The sequence below is a fragment of the Podarcis bocagei genome (genome assembly GCF_964188305.1).
Source record: "Podarcis bocagei genome assembly, chromosome: 13".
Classification (NCBI taxonomy): Eukaryota; Metazoa; Chordata; class Lepidosauria; order Squamata; family Lacertidae; genus Podarcis; species Podarcis bocagei.
Genome location: NC_138138.1, coordinates 49,189,496 through 49,212,267, shown reverse-complemented (window position 1 = coordinate 49,212,267; position 22,772 = coordinate 49,189,496). Strand labels below are relative to the sequence as shown.

The 22,772-nt window shown below is 40.4% G+C and overlaps 1 protein-coding gene across 1 annotated transcript; it reads left to right on the top strand.

Annotated features, from left to right (window-relative positions):
* Positions 1–628: 628 nt before the first annotated feature.
* On the top strand, positions 629–8,031 carry LOC308571866 (vomeronasal type-2 receptor 26-like; the record flags this gene model as incomplete). The annotated part of the gene is made up of 5 exons (XM_081167476.1): positions 629–843; positions 2,235–2,526; positions 2,644–3,504; positions 5,334–5,574; positions 7,133–8,031. The coding sequence occupies 5 exons, from the start codon at positions 629–631 to the stop codon at positions 8,029–8,031; spliced, it is 2,508 nt and encodes an 835-aa protein (XP_081023602.1).
* Between the last annotated feature and the right edge of the window lie 14,741 nt (positions 8,032–22,772).

The window sequence follows — 22,772 nt, the reverse complement described above, 5'->3', positions numbered from 1 at the left end:
TGGGCTGTGATCATAGTTTGGGATTTTCTGCTTTTCAACCTCAAAGAAAATGGCTTTACTCTGATTGACATTGACTCACATGGGAAAATGGAAAGGCAATTGCCATCTATTTGTGTGCCACAAAGGAGCAGAGGCAACTTGTGATGAGACTTGGGGAAGCACTCGAATACCAGCCTCTTGTTGCCAAAAGTGCCACTCTAAGGGGGGAGGGGAACCCTGAGCAACGTATTATCTCTACCAGCAATATTTCCAAATTACTATAATTTCCTCACATAAACACAGTCAAAGAGGTTTTAAAGAAGGCTCTAGAAAAGTCCAAAACAAGGCTGAAAATTATTATAAAATATACCATGAGCAATGGAGAACTGGGAATAGGGGCAAGAGATAGGCAATACTTCATCAGTTGCCTTTCTGACTCCCCCCACCCCATATAAATAGCCAGACTTGAAATCAGAGTGTTGGCAATCTATTAAAGGCACCTGTTTCCAAGAAACTGATTCTCAAAAACAGCTCACAGAGCTCTCTTGTAGAACTGCATTGGCAAAGCCAAGCATCATTCACAGTACCTAGTCCAAGACAGGAACCTGGTACTGATGGGCACAGGAAGCTCTGCGTTTTAAGAGGCAGGATGTTGTGGCTCTTGGTATTTCTGTTTCTGCAATCACCTGTTGCATGCAAAGAAGATACTTTGGCATGCCCTGTGAATGATCCATTTCCTGTTCCACACGAGTGGTACCAGCCAGGTGACCTCATCATCGGTGGGATAGTTTCTCAGCTCTATTATGTATTTTATGAAGTTTTCTTCAAAGAGCCCCCTTCACAGAATCTGTTTGAGGTTCCACAGTAAGACTGTTTCCCTCTCTACATCTCTCTCAGTTTCCTTTCCTTTTGTGTCATGCCTTTTATATTGCAAGCCTCACACAAGGTAGCACCACATTGTTGATATTCATCCACTGGTGTGGCAGATTTGTTTAGGTGAACAGAGGGGCAAAGAAATGCTTGACTCAATAAATCTATGAGTCCTCAAATAACCAACTTGATCCAACCTAGGCATTTCTATTTCAAAGTCACATTCTTTTTTTTATATATAAATATTTTTATTCAGTTTTCAAACATAAAATAGAGAATCATTTAACAATTACATAAAAACCCTTCACCAAGGAAGTAACAAACAAAAAATACATACAATTACACCAACAAATAATATAGCAAAGCAAAAAGAAAAGAAAAGAAAAAGAAAAAAACACAACTGTTCATAACCCCTTTTTTTATATAACTAACTGGACTTCCTCACATCTCCCTACCATGCGTTCTTTGTACTAACAATACCAGCAAATTATTACCTTGTTTCATTTCTTAAATTATGCCTTTCACATGTTATATTTCTAAACTTCAAGTAGTTTTTATCAAATAGTTATAACTTAAATTTAAACATATTATTACTTTAAGCTTTGATCTTTCCTTATATATCACCTAATTTTCTATATCTTTCAATCGAGTTGCTGGAACCTTGGTTTTCCAAATCGTGCAATTTCTTAACATTCATACAATTTGTAGTGTTTTTGTAAATAGTCCTTAAACTTTTTCCATTCCTCTTCCATTGTTTCTTCTCCCAAATCTCGGATTCTGCCAGTCATTTCGGCCAGTTCCATATAGTCCATCAATTGCGTCTGCCACTCTTCCAGTGTGGGTAGATCTTGTGTTTTCCAATGTTTTGCAATAAGTATTCTTGCTGCTGTAGTTGCATACATAAAGAAGTTTTTGTCCTTCTTTAATACTTTCTGGCCAACAATGCCCAGAAGGAAGGCCTCCGGTTTCTTGGTAAAGGTATATTTAAATACCTTTTTTAACTCATTATAGATCATTTCCCAGAAGGCCTTCACTTTTGGACAAGTCATTTCAAAGTCACATTCTTAGTATTCTGCATTCTTTAAAGCAGCAAACAACAACAACAGCCACATATTCTCTGGAATATACATCCCTCCAAATCCTCTCTCTCGTTTTACTCATGTCCTTTAGCTTGTGGACACTCGCTTACTTATTTTGTAACTAGTGTAATTCAGTTTGCATTGAAACATTTGAGGCTCTTTCTTTTGGTGGAGAGCTTATTCAATTCTTCTCTGAACAAGATCAGGGATTCCACTTAACCTTTGACTAGTATGAATTATTTTGAAAGAGAATGTGTTCAATGTTACACTATATTCATGTCTGTAAATAATTTACATTATTTGCAGCATGGTGACCAAATTCTACCAACATGTACTTGCCTTGGCATTTGCTGTGAAAGAAATAAATGAAAACCCCAACATCTTGCACAATGTCACACTTGGTTTCCACATCCATGACAGCTATTTTGATGCAAGGATGACCTACCGCACTACACTCGACCTCCTCTTCAAAATGGGTAGATTCATCCCCAACTACAAATGTGACACACAGAAAACCTTCATAGCCATCATTGGGGGACTTGGCTCTGATACTTCCTTCCATATGGTAGACATATTAGGTCTCTACAAGATTCCCCAGGTAAGCTATGTGTAGGTTTGCACAGATATTTTATTCTTCCATCCACTATGGAAAGTCACATGGTACAGGATGAATTATTTTAACATAACTGCATAACACCTGTACAATTTTACTTAGCTGGCATATGGTTCCTTTCCTCCAGAGGAGAGTGACAGAACTCAGTTCCGGTCCTTTTATCGCATGGTGCCCAACGAAGCCCACCAGTACATGGGGATTATCAGTTTGCTTAAGCACTTTGGTTGGACATGGGTTGGGCTCTTTGCTCCTAACGATAACAGTGGTGAATATTTCATTAAGAAATTCCAGCCATTGCTTTCTCAAAATGGAATTTGTTCAGCCTTTACACAAAGAATCCCACATCAAATCCATCTCGATAACCTGGATGAAATGTATGATGTAGCATTAGATATGAATGCAGCGTTCACAGATAATAAAGTCACTACCTTGATCATCTATGGAGAATCCCTGACAATTATAGCACTGAGAGGTCTTGTATTTTTGCAAGACCCGACAAATAAGGAAAACATAGCATTTAAAAAGGTGTGGATATTGACAGCCCAGACTGATTTCATATTAACAGGATTCTCTAGGTTTTTGGATTTTCAGCCCTTCCAAGGTGCCATATTGTTCACAGTTCATTCACAAAATCTACTAGTATTCAGGGAATTTCTTCAAAGCATAAACCCTTCCTGGACCCAGAGCGGTTTCTTCAAAGTCTTCTGGGAGCAAGTATTTGACTGTATATTTCCAAATCTTGATGCGCCAATGAACACCAATGAAGTGTGTACCGGGGAGGAGAGCCTGGACAGTCTTCCAAGGTCTCTGTTTGAAATGGAGCTATCTGGCCATAGTTACAGTATCTACAATGCTGTTTATGTGGTGGCTCATTCTTTGCATGCCATTTACTTGTCTGGATTCAAACAGAGAGTAACGAAAAGCAGTGAAAGATTAAAACTTCGAGATCTACAGCCTTGGCAGGTAATACAAAAAGATTTCATCACAATTTTTTTTGCAAAAGTAATACTTCTGTGGAAAGCCCTCCCATCAGATGTCAAGCAAATAAACAACTGACCTTAAAAGATTTCTGAAGGCAGCCCTGTTTAGGGAAGTTTTTAATGCCTGATGTTTTATTGCATTTTTAATATTTTGTTGGAAGCCACCCAGAGTGGGTGGGAAATAAATGATTTATTATTATTATTAGTTTTAACATTTCCTTTTGTACATTTGTCTGATTTTTTTTTACTAGATGCATATGAAATCTACCATCTACTGTCTCCCCCCTTTTATCTTTTTAATATGATTCTATTAAAGTTTTTTAAATAATGCAATAAGATGGGACAAACTAATCTAAATAAAAACAATAACAGAGAGTACACACCAAAGGAAACCACCCCCCCCCAAAAAAAAGGAGAGAAGAAGATGTAGAAATAGGAAAAAAAAGATTTAAAATAAAAGGACTTCAAATTTTCTGTTTGTGCTTCGAGCCCCAAAACCCATTCCCCCGTGGAAATAAAGACACAGTGGAGACAGAATTTAGTTTAAATGTTAATAGGCAAATTTTGGCCGCAACTTTATTAAAATACACAAATGTGACTGGTATTGGCTTAGGCATTGGTATCAAAATATATCTGGCTCCTTCCCCACCATGCAGGAAGCCTGTAGGGTAAACAACCAGCAGGAGGAGCTCCATCAATGTATATAGGCTGGTGCTCACCTCTGGGATTCCCAGGGGCCCTGGCATGACCCTAGCCCCTCTCTGGGCTTCAGACGAGATCCAGACCCCCCGATTCCTTTAACAGAATACCCTATTCATTGGAGGGGCAGGTAATGGCTGCACCTCCCCTCCCCACATTCCCCTAAACCAATGCCTAACTGCCAAACCTTACAAAGTTGTGACGATTGCTAAGAAGTAGGCAAAAATCAAGTGGCCACAGCCAATCTTCCACATTGGGAAAAAAATTCCTACATGGCCCCCTTTCCAAAACAGGCTACCAACTGAAGTCCAAAGCAAGGCCAAACACGACCTCATTAACGGGTGGGTGGGCGGGTGTTCGGCATGTGCAAAGCAAAAGGAGGTCACTACATCGTGCTCCAAATAAATACCCCCAGCCTTGCCACGCTGCTGATTGGCTATAGGCCATTGGCATAATTGTGGCACCACCGGCTTGGAGCAGGGCATGCCCTGCCCACAAGCCGGTTAGGGAAGAGTTTCAGGACTGAGCACAACATGGAGCCTTTGTTAGGAGGATCCAACTTGTCAGTAACATAAAAATTTCCATCTAATCTACTTTGTTAGGCAATACTTTACCAATATTTGTACAAAGATGTATCATATTAATTCACTTCTTCAAGCCATGAAGTAGCTCATACACCAGATGGAAATTTGCATCAGTGGACAAGCTTCTCTCAGTCATACATTATAACCATCTCAGAGAAAGGGATACTTTTGAGGGCCCTATGAAATATATTGGGACATCTGCTCTTAAGTCTATCAGTCCTGTCTGGGTTCCCAGGAGCTGACAGCTTCTCATCCTCCTGATGTAGAAAAAGGCTGTTTCAGAGTGAATTTGATAGCTGAATTTTATCTCAAAGGTATGATAAATCACTTGCCGACAAAAAGCATCAGTCCACCACCTTCCTTCCCCAGAAGTCCCCATCTGCTGTGTCAAAACAGGTACTTTTTATACTTGGTATAGGTAAAGTGAAGCTCCATAACTAATGCTTATAAAGAAAGATCTTTGTAAATCACGGCATTTTGTCCAAACCTCCTTTATGTTCTTTCCCTTTCATCTTTCTTTTTCAATTAGCTGCACCATTTTTTCCCTGAAATTTCATTTAACAATTCAGCTGGCGAAACAGTGTCCTTTACTAATGAAGGAGAAATGGGAGGTGGATTTGACATCATGAACATGATCACCTTCCCAAACAAGTCTTTCCTTCGAGTGAAGGTGGGATGGGTGGATCCCAAGGCTCCCAGTGGAAAAGAATTCATCATTCATGAGGACCTGATTATATGGAACAAAGGTTTCAACCAGGTTTGGAATCTGGGTATCCCTTTGAGCCGATGCACTTTTGAGATAAGCACTACTTCTCTCTTTGATGTCTTCATGGGGATAGGCAGGAAACCTAGATGGATGCAACTGTGCACTGAGCTTTATTTTCCCTTTTCTTAGTTGAAGTTTTAATAATATTTATTATGCTTTGTTTGCTGTATGTATGGCAGAGCTTAGGATGATTCAGATAAAATATACTCATGGTGCAAATATGGAAAAGGGTCCATGGCTTAATCGAGGATCCCATATCAAAGTATTTTCATGTCTAAAAAGGGCTAACAAAACTCCAACCTTTGAGATATTCCTAAAGAGCTAATATTACTTCCCAATCTGAACCGCATTTGGGAGGGGCCAAAATGCTCTCAATTACCGTATTTTTGTATGTATAAGATGCCCCCATGTATAAGACGAACCCTAATTTGGGGAACTCCGATTTAAGAAAATGGGGGGAGATACGGGAGATACTATCTGTGTATAAGATGAGCCCTCATTTTGAACCTTATTTTAGAGTAAAAAACATACTTATACACGGGAAAGTACGGTAGCTTCTTCTGGCTTCATTTGTGGATGTGTCTCCTGCTGGTTAGGAGCCCAGAAAGGATCAAAGTGACTTCCACCATCTTCCCTTCTCCTTTGCCTAACTCGCACAAATGTGAATTCTGGTTGTTGTAACTTGTCACAGGGCTCTGTGAAACATGTGGCAAAGTATGGGTGACTTTGTGACATAAACCTGTGTCATTAACCTGGACTTGTGGGACTCAAAGGTGCTGTGAATAAGGAAGACCTCACCTAATCATGGCATGTTTAGGAGCCTGATAGAAGATTTAGACATTTCCCCCTTTATCAATTCCTAAAGATGCAGTTAATAAAGTGGCCCTAATGGAATCCATGTCTTGTCTCTTGCCTCTTTTTTGTGTGTTTCCAAACACAAAAAAGTGAGGCTATGGCTATGCTTTATAAGAAGCAGCTTTCTAGGGCAATTTTGAGAGAGATGAAAGGTTCATTTCTTATTTCAAGTGCAGTGAGTGAACACATTTTTCAATAAATATGTCTCCCTTATGAGATTACTTCTGTTTCTGGATAGGGGGTGCCCATTTCTCTGTGTAATGACTACTGCCAGCCTGGTAATCAGAAGAAAACTAAGGAAGGGCAGAAATTTTGCTGCTATGATTGTACTCCATGTCCAGAAGGGAAGATTTCCAACCAAAATGGTATATGACATTTTACTTGCTATGTTTTACTTGTAACCACACTATCCTGCTTGGAGTAGTTTGCTAATATTTTTCTGCTTTGAAGGAAATATTAAAACATAAATAAGCCTTGTGCAATACAATGCACATAGATTTGAAAGTGCTGCCCACACATCTCAAATGATTGGTAAGCCCTAGGCTCTTTGGTTTAACCCACATCAACTTATTCAGCAGAATACTCAAGGGATAATTCAAATAATGTTATATGATCATCAGCTCCTGTAAAATTAGAAGGATCCAATCAATGAAAGCGAAGATCACACATGAAATGTTGCTGAAATTTGGCCTTATCCTCTTTTTCAGATATGGATGACTGTGTCAGATGCCCAACAGATCAATATCCAAACATGAACAAAAATGGATGCATCAAAAAAACAATCAGCTTTCTTTCTTTTGAGGAACCTTTAGGATTCTGCTTGGCCTCCCTTGCTCTTTCCTTTTCAATACTCTCAACTTTAATGATAAGAACTTTTATTAAATACAAAGATACTCCCATTGTGAAAGCCAACAATCGGGATCTCACCTATGCTCTCCTCATTGCCCTTCTACTCTGCTTCCTCTCGTCATTTCTGTTCATCGGACACCCTGGGAAAGTGACCTGCCTCCTTCGCCAACCAATGTTTGGCACCGTCTTCTCATTGGCTGTTTCATGTGTGTTGGCAAAGACTGTCACTGTAGTTATAGTGTTCATGGCTAGCAAGCCAGGGTCTAGTATGAGGATGTGGGTAGGGAAACGTCTGGCCTATGCCATTGTCTTTTCCTGCTCTCTTACTCAAACAAGTATTTGTGCTGTATGGTTGATGACCTCTCCCCCATTCCCCCAATTAGACATGGACTCAGTAGCAGAAGAAACCATTGTGCAGTGCAATGAAGGCTCAGTGACCATGTTTTACTGTGTCTTGGGTTACATGGGCCTCCTGGCCACTGCCAGCTTCATTGTGGCATTTGCAGCTCGCAAATTACCAGACAGTTTCAATGAAGCTAAGTTCATTACCTTCAGCATGTTGCTGTTTTGCAGTGTTTGGCTGTCTTTTGTTCCAACCTATCTGAGCACCAAAGGAAAATACACGGTGGTGGTGGAGATCTTCTCCATCTTGTCCTCCAGTGCTGGATTGTTGGGCTGCATCTTTGCCCCTAAATTTTACATCATTGTTCTGAGGCCTGAGCTGAACAATAGGCAGCAAATAATGAGAAAGAACTGAACAATAGCTTTTATTTTATCTGTTTGTTTGCTTTTATTCTGGATTTAACAATAGAGGTGGTTACTATGATTGAGTCCACAGTGTCACTGTTTTGAGGAAGCTCTTCAAACACATTCTTGTAAAGTTAGATTGTTTTACTGTTAAAGTGCTCTGTCACACTAGCACATGGGTGAGGAACCTTCCCAAATTTTGCCCAGCAGGTGCTCCAATTTTCAGGACATCCCACAGAAACCATATCCACTTGCACCACACTTGACATCGTATGTGACATCAAGTGTAGGACAAGTACCAATGTGTCATCTGCAGAAGAATCAGGATCTTAAAGTGAGTTCCCAGTTGTTAGTTCTCTGGAGAAAAGTTCCCCCACCAAGTAGCTGGTGGGTAATGGCAGCACTGTTTTCTTCATGTTGCATTGAAACTGCTACTTAAATTCAGAGCAGAGGAGGAGGCTCATTACATAATGTAATTCAATCTTTGCCTCCAAATTGTACATCATTGTGCTGAGGCCTGAGCTGAACCATAGGGAGCAAATAATGAGAAAGAACTGAGAAATATCTTCGTTTTTGTGTGATTGATTTGTTATATTTTAAGGGTTTTAGTATATAGGTAGTTACTAAAAATGTCTCCAGAGTGTCCCTTTTTTGCAGGAAAGATTCAAACTCTATTTTCAAGCTATCATTTCCTTATACAAGATTTGGGTTTCTCTGCCAGCAGTATCCCTGCTCCAGAATGGTGTTTCAATCTGGTGTACTTCTCCCCAGCTTAATTTACCTTTAAACCAGACTTTCATGTGTAGGATTGGCTTTTGACTATCCTTTTCTAGACTACACTTTTTTAAAAAAAAACAAAAATTGTGTAGATGAATATTCACTGTGTGGATGCAACTTCAGTTGGGCTTCGATCATAGTTTGGGAATTTCTGCCTTGCAGCCGTGAAGAAAATGGCTCCACTCTGGCATTGACTCACATTGGAAAACAGAAAGGCAATTGCCATCTATTTGTGTGCCACAAAGGAGAAGAGGCAACTTGTGATGAAACTTGAGGAAACACACAAATACCAGCCACTTGTTGCCAAAAGTGCAGCTGGGGGGGGGGGACCACCCTGAGCAATTTATGATCTCAACCTGCAATAATCCAAATCACTATAATTTCCTCACATAATCAAAGCCAGATAGGTTTTTTAGAAGGCACTAAAACAGTCCAAAAGCATGTCTGAAAATGATGACCATGTGCCATGGAGAGCTGGGAATAGGGGCAAGAGATAGGCAGGCAATACTTCATCAGTTTCCTTTCTGACTCCCCCAACCCATTTTATTTGCCAAACTTGCAATCAGAGTGTCGACAATCTATTAAGCGCACATGTTTCCAAGAAATTGATTCTCAAAAATAGCTCACGGAGCTGTCTTATAGAACTGCATTGGCATCATTCACAGTAGCCAGTTCAAGACAGGAACCAGGTACTGCTGGGCACAGGAAACTCTGCATTTTAAGGGCTCCCGACGTGGCGGATGTCTGCCTGGTGCGCGTCGGGCGGCAGGCTGCTATCCGCAGCGTGGGGAGCCCTGCGGGAACTCCCACAGGGCTCCCCACGCTGCGGATGTCCGCCCGGCGCGAGGGGCGCTCTGCTTCAGGTAAATGTTTTGGTATAAAAGTGTTTATTTTGGGTACCTCCTCCAAGGTGATACTCCTTTGTGTGAAGGATTTTGGAAATTTTAGATTTCTGAATTTAAAGCAGATTAAACATGTTCTGTCACCTTAGATCAGGGATCAGGAACATCTGGCCAGTGGGCCCAATTTTCTGCAGCTGAGGCCCCAATTGTTAGGCCATTCCTGACCAACCACACCTACCTTCCTCACAGCTCACATTTTATGCGGATTCCAAGAAGCAATCAGGAGAGATTTTCCAGTTTTTCTCTTCCTAGACGAGGGACCTTCTGGAGGGCTGTTTCCAGCTATCCAACCCTTGGATTTTAAAGCCTTATTAGAAGTTGTTGCAGGAGAAAGACTGTGAGGAACATCATGTGACAGGACTTTCCAGGAGCATGTGAAACTGCTAAGTTTGCCTGTTAAATTTGCTGCAATGCTGAATATGCACACATGTATTTATGGCACTCAGATGTAGCTTTTGGCAAGTTCTTGTTGTTTTTTGTTGTTTTTTGCTATTATGTTGTTTTGCTCTTTTATTCTGAAATTAATTTGGGGATGATTGATTTTCAAATGTATTCTTTATTTCTTCATTTGAGCCACTTTGCCCACTAAAATCAACAGATGCTAGAACTGGGAAGAATTCTGTGGGTCATCTAGTCCAACCCCCTGCAATGTAGGAAACTCAGCTAAAGCGTCCCTGAAAGCTGAACATCCAACTTTTCATTAAAATGCTTCAGTGAAACCCTTTGCCTCTCGTGGGAATCTGTTCCACCTTCAAACAGCTCTTTCTGTCTGAAAATTCTGCCTGATATTTGGTTTAGGGTTGCCATACTTCCTACATGCTGATCTGGGCAGAATTTACATTTTAAAGCAAATGTCCTGGATTTTGGGTTTAAAATAAAAAAATAAGAAATTGTGCATGGGTTCCTCGGAGGCAGCAGAGGGGCCAACTGGTGATTTCCCTAAAAAAGCTCAAGAACTTTTTGTGTCTGGATTTTTACTTTTTGAAATATGGCAACCCTAGAGTTAGAATCTCCTTTCTTATAATTTGAATCCATTGACATGGGTCCTAACCTCTGCAGCAGGGTAAATGTGTGTGTGTGTGTGGGGGGGGGAGTGGCAATTTGATGATCATGATGATGATGGGGAATCCTCCTTCCTTAAATTCCCATGTAAGTGCTACGAAAATGTAATTTTTCCCCAGCATAGGAAAAAATTGGTGGGTTCCTGCAAGTGAGTCAAGACAGCTGTTATTAAACTATAGCTATACTGTATAGCAAGGAGTTCGCTCCCATTCCCTTGGAAAGAAATGGAGTTGGGGTGTGCCCTTTATCTCAAAATTTTGCACTGCTATTCACCCAATAACTTCACTCTGAGTTTCCTGTTGTCAGCTTCCGATGGAAAACTCATTTGATCATTTTTTCTGCCTCTAAGGAGTAAAAAACAAACAAAAGAGCTACTCAGAATGAAAACCCTGATGAAGTCATTCATAATTGTACCCAGCAATTACCCAAATCAGGGCAATTTCTTCACCAGATCACACCTCCAGATGCTTCCCAGAAACAGCTAGAAAACAACAATCAAGCTTGAAAACGATAATAACTAACCCTGTGTACTGAGACCTGGGGTAGGGGCCAGAGGCAGTCAGGATTCTAGCAATTAAATTTCTGATGTTCAAAGCACTTATTGTAACCATAGAATGGATTTGTTACATGTTGACATGTTGATTAAATGCAGCACATTCTCTATTATAGGGCTGGGTTAACTGAGCCATGCCTCATCCAATCTAGCCTTTTCATAGGCAGCTACGATGGATGAACACAAGAGAGTCTACGTTTAGAAGGAAGCCTGATTGCAAGGATGTTCCTACCGTTGGTGTTGCTGTTTCTCATACCTCCCGTTTCTGATACCTCTAATACTATGAGGTGTCCTGTGAATGATCCTATTCCTGTTCCACATGAGTGGTACCAGCCAGGTGATCTCATCATTGGTGGCATAGTTTCTCATATCTATTATGTTTTCTATGAAGTTTTCTTCAAGGAACACCCAACACAGAACCTCTTCGATGTTCCATAGTAAGAATCTTACATGCCCTTAATATTCCTCTGTATCACATTTCCTTTTCATTTTCCAAAGGGGTACAGGAAGTGACTTCATTTTTTTATTATTATTATTCACACAAAGTGTCTTTTCAATTCCTCTGCAGTACAGATATTGAGGAGGAGAATGGTGAAAATGAATAAGTATATGATGTAACTTATATATAAGTATATAAATTGTTAGGTATATAAGGTATATACAGTAGTACCTCGGGTTAAGAACTTAATTCGTTCTGGAGGTCCATTCTTAACCTGAAACTGTTCTTAACCTGAGGTACCAACTTAGCTAATGGGGTGTCTTGCTGCCACCGCCGCATGATTTCTGTTCTCATCCTGAAGAAAAGTTATTAACCTGAGGTACTATTTCTGGGTGAGCGGAGTCTGTAACCTGAAGTATCTGTAACCCGAGGTACCACTGTATTACACTATATTCACTTTCATAAATCATTTACTTTATTTGCAGCATGGTGACAAAATTCTACCAACATGTTCTTGCTTTGGTATTTGCTGTGAAAGAAATGAATGAGAATCCCAGCATTTTGCACAATGTCACACTTGGCTTCCACATCCATGACAGCTATTTTGATGCAAGGATGACCTACCGCACTACACTCGACCTCCTCTTCAAAATGGGTAGATTCATCCCCAACTACAAATGTGACACACAGAAAACCCTCATATCCATCATTGGGGGACTTGGCTCTGATACCTCCTTCCATATGCTAGACATATTAGGTCTCTACAAGATTCACCAGGTAAGCTATGTGTAGGGTTGCACAGAGATTTTATTCTTCCATCCACTATGGAAAGTCACATGGTACAGGATGAATTATTTTAACATAACTGCATAACACCTGTACAATTTTTCTTAGCTGGCATATGGTTCCTTTCCTCCAGAGGAGAGTGACAGAACTCAGTTCCGATCCTTTTATCGCATGGTGCCCAACGAAGCCCACCAGTACATGGGGATTATCAGTTTGCTTAAGCACTTTGGTTGGACATGGGTTGGGCTCTTTACTCCTAATGATAATAGTGGAGAATATTTCATCAAGAAATTCCAGCCATTGCTTTCTCAAAATGGAATTTGTTCAGCCTTTACACAAAGAATCCCACATCGAGTCCATCTCGATAACCTGGATGAAATGTATGATGTAACATTAAACATGAATGCAGTGTTCACAGATAATAAAGTGACTACCTTTATCGTCTATGGAGAATCCCTGACAATTATAGCACTGAGAGGTCTTGTATTTTTGCAAGACCCGACAAATAAGGAAACCATAGCATTTAAAAAGGTGTGGATATTGACAGCCCAGACTGATTTAATATTAACAGGATTCCAAAGGTTTTTGGATTTTCAGCCCTTCCAAGGTGCCATATTGTTCACAGTTCATTCACAAAATCTACTAGTATTCAGGGAATATCTTCAGAGAATAAACCCGTCTTGGACACAGGCAGAAGGTTTCTTCAAAGTCTTCTGGGAGCAAGCATTTGACTGTATACTTCCAAATCCTGATGCACCAATGAACACCAATGATGTGTGTACTGGAGAGGAGAGCCTGGACAGTCTTCCAAGGTCTCTGTTTGAAATGGAGCTATCTGGCCATAGTTACAGTATCTACAATGCTGTTTATGTGGTGGCTCATTCTTTGCATGCCATTTACTTGTCTGGATTCAAACAGAGAGTAATGAGGAGCATTGAAAGATTAAAACTTCGAGATCTACAGCCTTGGCAGGTAATAAAAAAAGATTTCATCACAATTTTCTTGCAAAAGTTATACTTCTGTGGAAAGCCCTCCCATCAGATGTCAAGCAAATAAACAACTGACTTTAAAAGATTTCTGAAGGCAGCCCTGTTTAGGGAAGTTTTTAATGCCTGATGTTTTATTGCAATTTTAATATTTTGTTGGAAACCACCCAGAGTGCGTGGGATATAAATAATTTATTATTATTATTATTATTATTATTATTATTATTATTATTATTAACATTTGTACATTTGATTTTTTTAACTGAATTCATATGAAATCTACCATCTACTGTCTTTCCTCCCTTTTTGTCTTTAATATGATTCTATTAAAGTTTTTTAAATAATGCAATAAGACGGAACAAACTAATTTAAATCAAAACAATAACAGAGAGAACACACCAAAGGAAAAGCAAAAAATAAAAAGGATAGAAGACGATGAAGAAATAGGAAAAAAGATTTCTGTTTGTGCTTCTATCCCCAAAACTCATTCCCCCATGGAAATAAAGACACAGTGGAGACAGAATTTAGTTTAAATGTTAATAGGCAAATTTTGGCCGCAACTTTATTAAAATACACATATGTGACTGGTATTGGCTTAGGCATTGGTATCAAACTATATCTGGCTCCTTCCCCACCGTGCAGGAAGCCTGTTTCAGAGTGAATTTGATAGCCAAATTTTATCTCAAAGGTATGATAAATCACTTGCCGACAAAAAGCATCTGTCCGCCACCTTCCTACCCCAGAAGTCCCCATCTGCTGTGTCAAAACAGGTGATTATTTTATACTTGGTCTATGTAAAGTGAAGCTCCATAACTAATGCTTATAAAGAAATATCATTGTAAATCATGGCATTTTGTTCAATACCTCCATTTTGTTCTTTCCTCTTCATCTTTCTTTTTCAATTAGCTGCACCATTTTCTTCCTGAAATTTCATTTAACAACTCAGCTGGAGAAACAGTATCCTTTACTAACGAAGGAGAAATGGGAGGTGGATTTGACATCATGAACACAGTCACCTTCCCAAACAAGTCTTTCCTTCGAGTGAAGGTTGGATGGGTGGATCCCAAGGCTCCCTGTAGAAAAGAATTCATTATTCATGAGGACCTGATTATATGGAACAAAGGTTTTAACCAGGTTTGGAATCTGGGTATCCCTTTGAGCCAATGCACTTCGAGATAAACATTACTTCTCTCTTTGATGTCTTCATGGGGGAAGTCTGGAAACCTAGAAGGATGCAACTGTGCACTGAGCTTTATTTTCCCTATTCTTAGTTGAAGTTTTATTAATATTTATTATGCTTTGTTTGCTGTATGTATGGTAGAGCTTAGGATGATTCAAATAAAATATAAAATATAAAATATAAAATATAAAATATAAAATATAAAATATAAAATATAAAATATAAAATATAAAATATAAAATATAAAATATAAAATATAAAATATAAAATATAAAATATAAAATATAAAATATAAAATATAAAATATAAAATAATATAAAATATCTGTGCTTTTGCTTCAACTGAAAAGGGTCCATGGCTCAAGTGAGGATCCCATATCAAATTATTTTCATGTCTAAACAGGGCTGACAAAACCCCAACCTTTGAGATATTCCTAAAAAGCCCACAAAGGATCTCAAGTGACTTCCACCAGCTTCCCTTCTCCTTTGCCTAAGTTGCACAAATGTGAATTCTGGTTGTTGTGACTTGTCACAGGGCTCTGTGAATCATGTGGCAAAGTATGGGTGACTTTGTGACATAAACCTGTGTCATTAACCTGGACTTGTGGCGCTCAAAGGTGCTATGAATAAGGAAGACCTCACCTAATCATGGCATGTTTAGGAGCCTGATAGAAGATTTATACATTTCCCCCTTTATCAAGTCCTAAATTGTTAATAAACAATTAATTAATAATAAAGTTAATAAAGTGGCCCTAATGGAATCCATGTCTTGTCTCTTGCCTCTTTTTTTTGTGTTTCCAAAGACAAAAAGTGAGTCAATGGCTATGCTTTATAAGAAGCAGCTTTCTAGGGCAATTTTGAGAGAGATGAAAGGTTCATTTTTTATTTCAAGTGCAGTGGGTGAACACATTTATAAAGAAATATGTCTCCCTTATGAGATTACTTCTGTTTCTGGATAGGGGGTGCCCATTTCTCTGTGTAATGACTACTGCCAGCCTGGTAATCAGAAGAAAACGAAGGAAGGGCAGAAGTTTTGCTGCTATGATTGTACTCCATGTCCAGAAGGGAAGATTTCCAACCAAAATGGTATATAACATTTTTCATTGTTCACTATTTGTAAAGATTATTGTGTTGGATCTATTTGAATGCTATGTTTTACTTGTAACCACACTATCCTGCTTGGAGTAGTTTGCTAATATTTTTCTGCTTTGAAGGAAATATTAAAACATAAATAATCCTTGTGCAATACAATGCACATAGATTTAAAAGTGCTACCCAAACATCTCAAATGAGTGGGGCTTCTGTGTATGACTGCAATTAAACATAGCAGACTTCTTTGTTGCGTGAAATTAGGCCAGACTTTTATTCATTATTGCACAGATAGGCAGGGGTGGCAAAAGCATTAGGGCAGGGGTCGACAAGGCTTACCAGGCATGGGCCAGATTACTCCCATGGAGATTGTCCGCAGGCTGGGCCATGCACAGAAGTGATTTCCAGTGGTGTGAACATGCACAGCCTCATTTGAGTTCTGGGCATGCTTTCATTCTGGGCTCTACCAGGCCCCTTCTTGTCCCCCAGCAACACAAAGAGCCCCCTGATGCCCAGTGCTCTGCCCCCACCACTGTATTGAGTCTACTGGAATAAGACCTCCTTGCGCAGAGTGCTTAAAGTGGCAGTTTAAATGGCTTAAACACAAATATGATAGATTCAGCAGAGTAAGGTAAAGCTAAAGGGACACCTGACAATTAGTCCAGTTGCGGACGACTCTGGGGTTGCGGTGCTCATCTCACTTTATTGGCTGAGGGAGCCGGCATACAGCTTCCGGGTCATGTGTCCAGCATGACTAAGCCGCTTCTGGCAAACCAGAGCAGTGCATGGAAACACCATTTACTCTCCCGCCGGAGCAGTACCTATTTATCTACTTACACTTCATGCTTTCAAACTGCTAGGTTGGCAGGAGCAGGGACTGAGCAATGGGAGCTCACCCAATCATGGGGATTCCAAACAGTGACCTTCTGATTGGTAAGCCCTAGGCTCTGTGGTTTAAGCCACAGCACCACCCACGGCCCTTATTCAGCAGAATACTCAAAGGTTAATTCAATAATGTTATATGATCATCAGCTCCCTTAAAATTAGAAGGATCCAATCAATGAAAGCGAAGAGCACACATGAATTGTTGCTTAAATTTGACCTTATCCTCTTTTTCAGATGTGGATGACTGTGTCAGATGCCCAGCAGATCAATATCCAAACACGAAGAAAAATGGATGCATCCCCAAAACAATCAGCTTTCTTTCATATGTTGAATCTTTTGGGATCGGCTTGGCCTCCCTTGCTCTTTCTTTTTCACTGCTCACAACTTTGGTGATAGGAACTTTTATTAAATACAAAGATACTCCCATTGTCAAAGCCAACAATCGGGATCTCACCTATGCTCTCCTCATTGCCCTTCTACTCTGTTTCCTCTCGTCATTTCTGTTCATCGGACACCCAGGGAAAATGACCTGTCCTCTACGCCAACCAATGTTTGGCACCGTCTTCTCATTGGCTGTTTCATGTGTGTTGGCAAAGACTGTCACTGTAGTTATAGTGTTCATGGCTAGCAAGCCAGGGTCTAGTATGAGGATGTGGGTAGGGAAACGTCTGGCCTATGCCATTGTCCTTTCCTGCTTTCTTACTCAAGCAAGCATATGTACTGTATGGTTGATGACTTCTGCTCCATTCCCTGCTCTAGATATGGACTCAGTAGCAGAAGAAATTATTGTGCAGTGTTGCGAAGGGTCCGTGACCATGTTTTACTGTGTCCTGGGCTACATGGGCCTCCTGGCCACTGCCAGCTTCATTGTGGCATTTGCAGCTCGCAAATTGCCAGACAGTTTCAATGAAGCCAAATTCATTACCTTCAGCATGTTGCTGTTCTGCAGTGTTTGGTTGTCTTTTGTCCCAACCTATCTGAGCACCAAAGGGAAATCCATGGTGGTGGTGGAGATCTTCTCCATCTTATCCTCAAGTGCTGGATTGTTGGGCTGCATCTTTGCCCCTAAATGCTACATCATTTTGCTGAGGCCTCAGCTGAACAACAGGGAGCAAATAATGAGAAAGAATTGAACAATACCTTCGTTTTTATCTGTTTGTTTGTTTTTATTCTGGATTTTACAGTAGAGGTGGTTACTATGATTGAGTCCACAGTGTCACTGTTTTGAGGAAGCTCTTCAAACACATTCTTGTAAAGTTAGATTGTTTTACTGTTCAAGTGCTCTGTCACACTAGCACATGGGTGAGGAACCTTCCCAAATTTTGCCCAGCAGGTGCTCCAATTTTCAGGACATCCCACACAAGCCACGTCCACTTGCACCACACTTGACATCGTATGTGACACCAAGTGTAGGACAAGTACCAATGTGTCACCTGCAGAAGAATCAGGATTTCAAACTGAGTTCCCAGTTGTTAGTTTTCTGGAGAAAAGTTCCCCCACCAAGTAGTTGGTGGGTAATGGCAGCACTGTTTTCTTCGTGTAGCATTGAAACCGCTAGTTAAATTGAGAGCGGAGGAGGAGGCTCATTACATAATGTAATTGAATATTTCCTCCCAAATTTTACATCATTGCGCTGAGGCCTGAGCTAAAAGATAGGGAGCAAATAATGAGAAAGATCTGAACAATACCTTTGTTTTTTATCTTATTCTTTTGTTATATATTCAGAGATTTACTATAGAGGTGGTTACTATGAATGACTCCAGAGTCTTACTCTTGCGGGAAGAATTCAAACACATAATTTAGATTTAAAAAATAAAATAAAATAAAATTCTCTTTTACACATACAGTGATGGGGAACATTCACAATGTTTTTCCTACCAGGTGTTCCAACTGTCAGGCCATTCCAGGAACAGTACAGCCACGTATACCCTATGTGATATCAAGTGTGGGGTGGTTACTGATATGGCTTCAGAAGAAGAACGATAATTTAATGTTCCAAATTGTGAGTTTGGTGGAGGAATGTCCCCCACAAGTTGGAATCTCCTAACAGAGGGTCCATGTTTTGCACGGCTATGGAACTCTTCCTCAACCGGCTTGTGGGTGCGGCAATATAGCAAGGTTGGGGGTATTTATTCGGCGGCGTGGCATGGGGACCCTCTCTTGCTTTGTACTGCCAAACACCCACCCACCCACCTGTTAGTTAAGTCATGTCTGGCTTTGCTTTGGACTTCGGTTGGTCGCCTGTTTTGGAAAGGGGGCCAGGTAGGATTTTTTTCTGTGGCAGATTGGCTGTGGCCACTTGGTTTTTGCCTACCTCTTCGCAATCGTCACAACTTTGTAAGGTTTGGTGGTTAGGCATTGGTTTAGGGGAATGAGGGGAGGGGAAGTGCCGCCATCAACTGCCCCTCCAATTAATAGGGTATTCCGTTGAAGGAATCCGGGTGTCTGGAGCTTGTCTGGAGCCCATGGAGGGGCTAGGATCATGCCAGAACCCCCAGGAACCCCAGGGGTGAACACCAGTAAATATACATTGATGGAGCTTCCGCTGCTGGTTGTTTACCCTTCCAGGCTTCCTGCAGGGTGGGGCAGGAGCCAGATATAGTTGTGTGGTGTAATGAAGGCTCAGTGACCCTGTTTTACTGTGTCCTGGGCTACATGGGCCTCCTGGCCATTGCCAGCTTCATTGTGGCATTTGCAGCTCGCAAATTACCAGACAGTTTCAATGAAGCCAAGTTCATTACCTTCAGCATGTTGCTGTTCTGCAGTGTTTGGCTGTCTTTTGTTCCAACCTATCTGAGCACCGAAGGGAAATCCATGGTGCTGGTGGAGATCATCTCCATCTTATCTTCCAGTGCTGAACTATTGGGCTGCATATTTGCCCCTAAATGCTATATATAAAGGATCTGATCTCTTTCCGCAGGGCCTGTAAGACAGAGTTGTTCCGCCTGGCCTTTGGATTGGAGCCAATTTGATTCCCTCCGCCCCCTTTTTCTTTTTTCTTTTCCTTCTCCTGCAATGAGGCTCCATTTTAATATTTTAATGTTCCATTATTTTAATGTTGTATTTTATTTTTGTTTTTAAGTTGTAATCACTCATCTTGTTTTTATTATTGCTTGTAAGCCGCTCTGAGCCCGGCCTTGGCTGGGGAGGGCGGGGTATAAATAAAAAATTATTATTATTATTATTATTATATCATTTTGCTAAAGCCTGAGCTGAACCGTAGGGAGCAAATAATGAGAAAGAACTGAGAAATATCTTTGTTTTTGTCTTATTGATTTATTAAGGGTTTTAGTATATAGCTGGTTACTAAAAATGTTCCCAGAGTGTCTTTTTTTTTTTTTTTTTTTTTTTGCAGGAAGGATCCTAGGATATTTATTTTGTAACTAGTTTACGACAGTTTGCACTGAAACGTTTGGGGTTCTTACTTGTGTTGGAGAAATTATTAATGTCTACTCTGCACAAGATCAGGGATTCCACTTAATCTTTGACTATTATGAATTATTTTGAAAGAGAATGTGTTCAATGTTACACTATATTCATATCTGTAAATCATTTACATTATTTGCAGCATGGTGACCAAATTCTACCAACATGTACTTGCCTTGGCATTTGCTGTGAAAGAAATAAATGAGAATCCCAACATCTTGCACAATGTCACACTTGGTTTCCACATCCATGACAGCTATTTTGATGCAAGCATGACCTACCGCACTACACTCGACCTCCTCTTCAAAATGGGTAGATTCACCCCAAATTACAAATGTGACACACAGAAAACCCTCATATCCATCATTGGGGGACTTGGCTCTGATACCTCCTTCCATATGCTAGACATATTAGGTCTCTACAAGATTCACCAGGTAAGCTATGTGTAGGGTTGCACAGAGATTTTATTCTTCCATCCACTATGGAAAGTCACATGGTACAGGATGAATTATTTTAACATAACTGCATAACACCTGTACAATTTTTCTTAGCTGGCATATGGTTCCTTTCCTCCAGAGGAGAGTGACAGAACTCAGTTCCGATCCTTTTATCGCATGGTGCCCAACGAAGCCCACCAGTACATGGGGATTATCAGTTTGCTTAAGCACTTTGGTTGGACATGGGTTGGGCTCTTTGCTCCTAATGATAACAGTGGTGAATATTTCATCAAGAAATTCCAGCCATTGCTTTCTCAAAATGGAATTTGTTCACCCTTTACACAAAGAATACCACATCAAGTCCATCTTGATAACCTGGATGAAATGTATGATGTAGCATTAGATATGAATGCAGTGTTCACAGATAATAAAGTCACTACCTTTATCGTCTATGGAGAATCCCTGACAATTATAGCACTGAGAGGTCTTGTATTTTTGCAAGACCCGACAAATAAGGAAACCATAGCATTTAAAAAAGTGTGGATATTGACTGCCCAGACTGATTTCATATTAATAGGAATCTGTAGGTTTTTGGATTTTCAGCCCTTCCAAGGTGCCATATTGTTCACAGTTCATTCACAAAATCTACTAGTATTCAGGGAATTTCTTCAAAGCATAACCCCTTCCTGGACCCAGAGCGGTTTCTTCAAAGTCTTCTGGGAGCAAGTATTTGATTGTATATTTCCAAATCTTGATGCACCAATGAACACCAATGATGTGTGTACTGGAGAGGAGAGCCTGGACAGTCTTCCAAGGTCTCTGTTTGAAATGGAGCTATCTGGCCATAGTTACAGTATCTACAATGCTGTTTATGTGGTGGCTCATGCTTTGCATGCCATTTACTTGTCTGGATCCAAGCAGAGAGTAATGAGAAGCATTGAAAGATTAAAACTTCGAGATCTACAGCCTTGGCAGGTAATACAAAAAGATTTCATCACAATTTTCTTGCAAAAGTAATACTTCTGTGGAAAGCCCTCCCATCAGATGTCAAACAAATAAACAACTGACTTTAAAAGATTTCTGAAGGCAGCCCTATTTAGGGAAGTTTTAAATGCCTGATGTTTTATTGCATTTTTAATCTTTTGTTGGAAGCCACCCAGAGTGGGTGGGATATAAATAAATTATTATTATTATTAGTTTTAACATTTCCTTTTGTACATTTGTCTGATATTTTTAACTGAATGCATATGAAATCTACCATCTACTGTCTTTCCCCAATTTTTTGTCTTCTTAATATGATTCTATTAAAGTCATTTAAATAATGCAATAAGACGGGACAAACAAATCTAAATAAAAACAATAACAGAGAGAACACACCAAAGGAAAAGCAAAAATAAAAAGGAGAGAAGAAGATGAAGAAATAGGAAAAAAGATTTAAAATAAAAGAACTTCTGATTTTCTGTTTGTGCTTGGAGCCCCAAAACCCATTCCCCCATGGAAATAAAGACACAGTGGAGACAAAATTTAGTTTAAATATTAATAGGCAAATTTTGGCAACAGCTTTATTAAAATACACAAATGTGACTGGTATTGGCTTAGGCATTGATATCAAACTATATCTGGCTGCTGCCCCACCCTGCAGGAAGCCTGGAAGGGTAAACAACCAGCAAGGGGAGCTCCATCAATGTATATAGACTGGTGCTCACCTCTGGGATTCCCAGGGGCCCTGGCATGACCCTAGCCCCTCTCCGGGCTTCAGACGTGATCCAGACCCCCCGATTCCTTTAACAGAATACCATATTCATTGGAGGGGCAGGTGATGGCCACACCTCCCCTCCCCACATTCCCCTAAACCAATGCCTAACTGCCAAACCTTACAAAGTTGTGACGATTGCTAAGAAGTAGGCAAAAACCAAGTGGCCACAGCCAATCTGCCACATTGGGGGGGAAATTCCTACATGGCCCCCTTTCCAAAACAGGTGACCAACTGAAGTCCAAAGCAAGGCCAAACACGACCTCATAAACGGGTGTGTGTGTGTGTGTTCGGCATGCGCAAAGCAAAAGGAGGTCACTACATCGTGCTCCAAATAAATACCCCCAACCTTGCCAAGCTGCTGATTGGCTATAGACCATTGGCATAACTGTGGCACCACCGGCTTGGAGCAGGGCAAGCCCTGCCCACAAGCCGGTTAGGTAAGAGTTTCAGGACTGAGCACAACATGGACCCTTT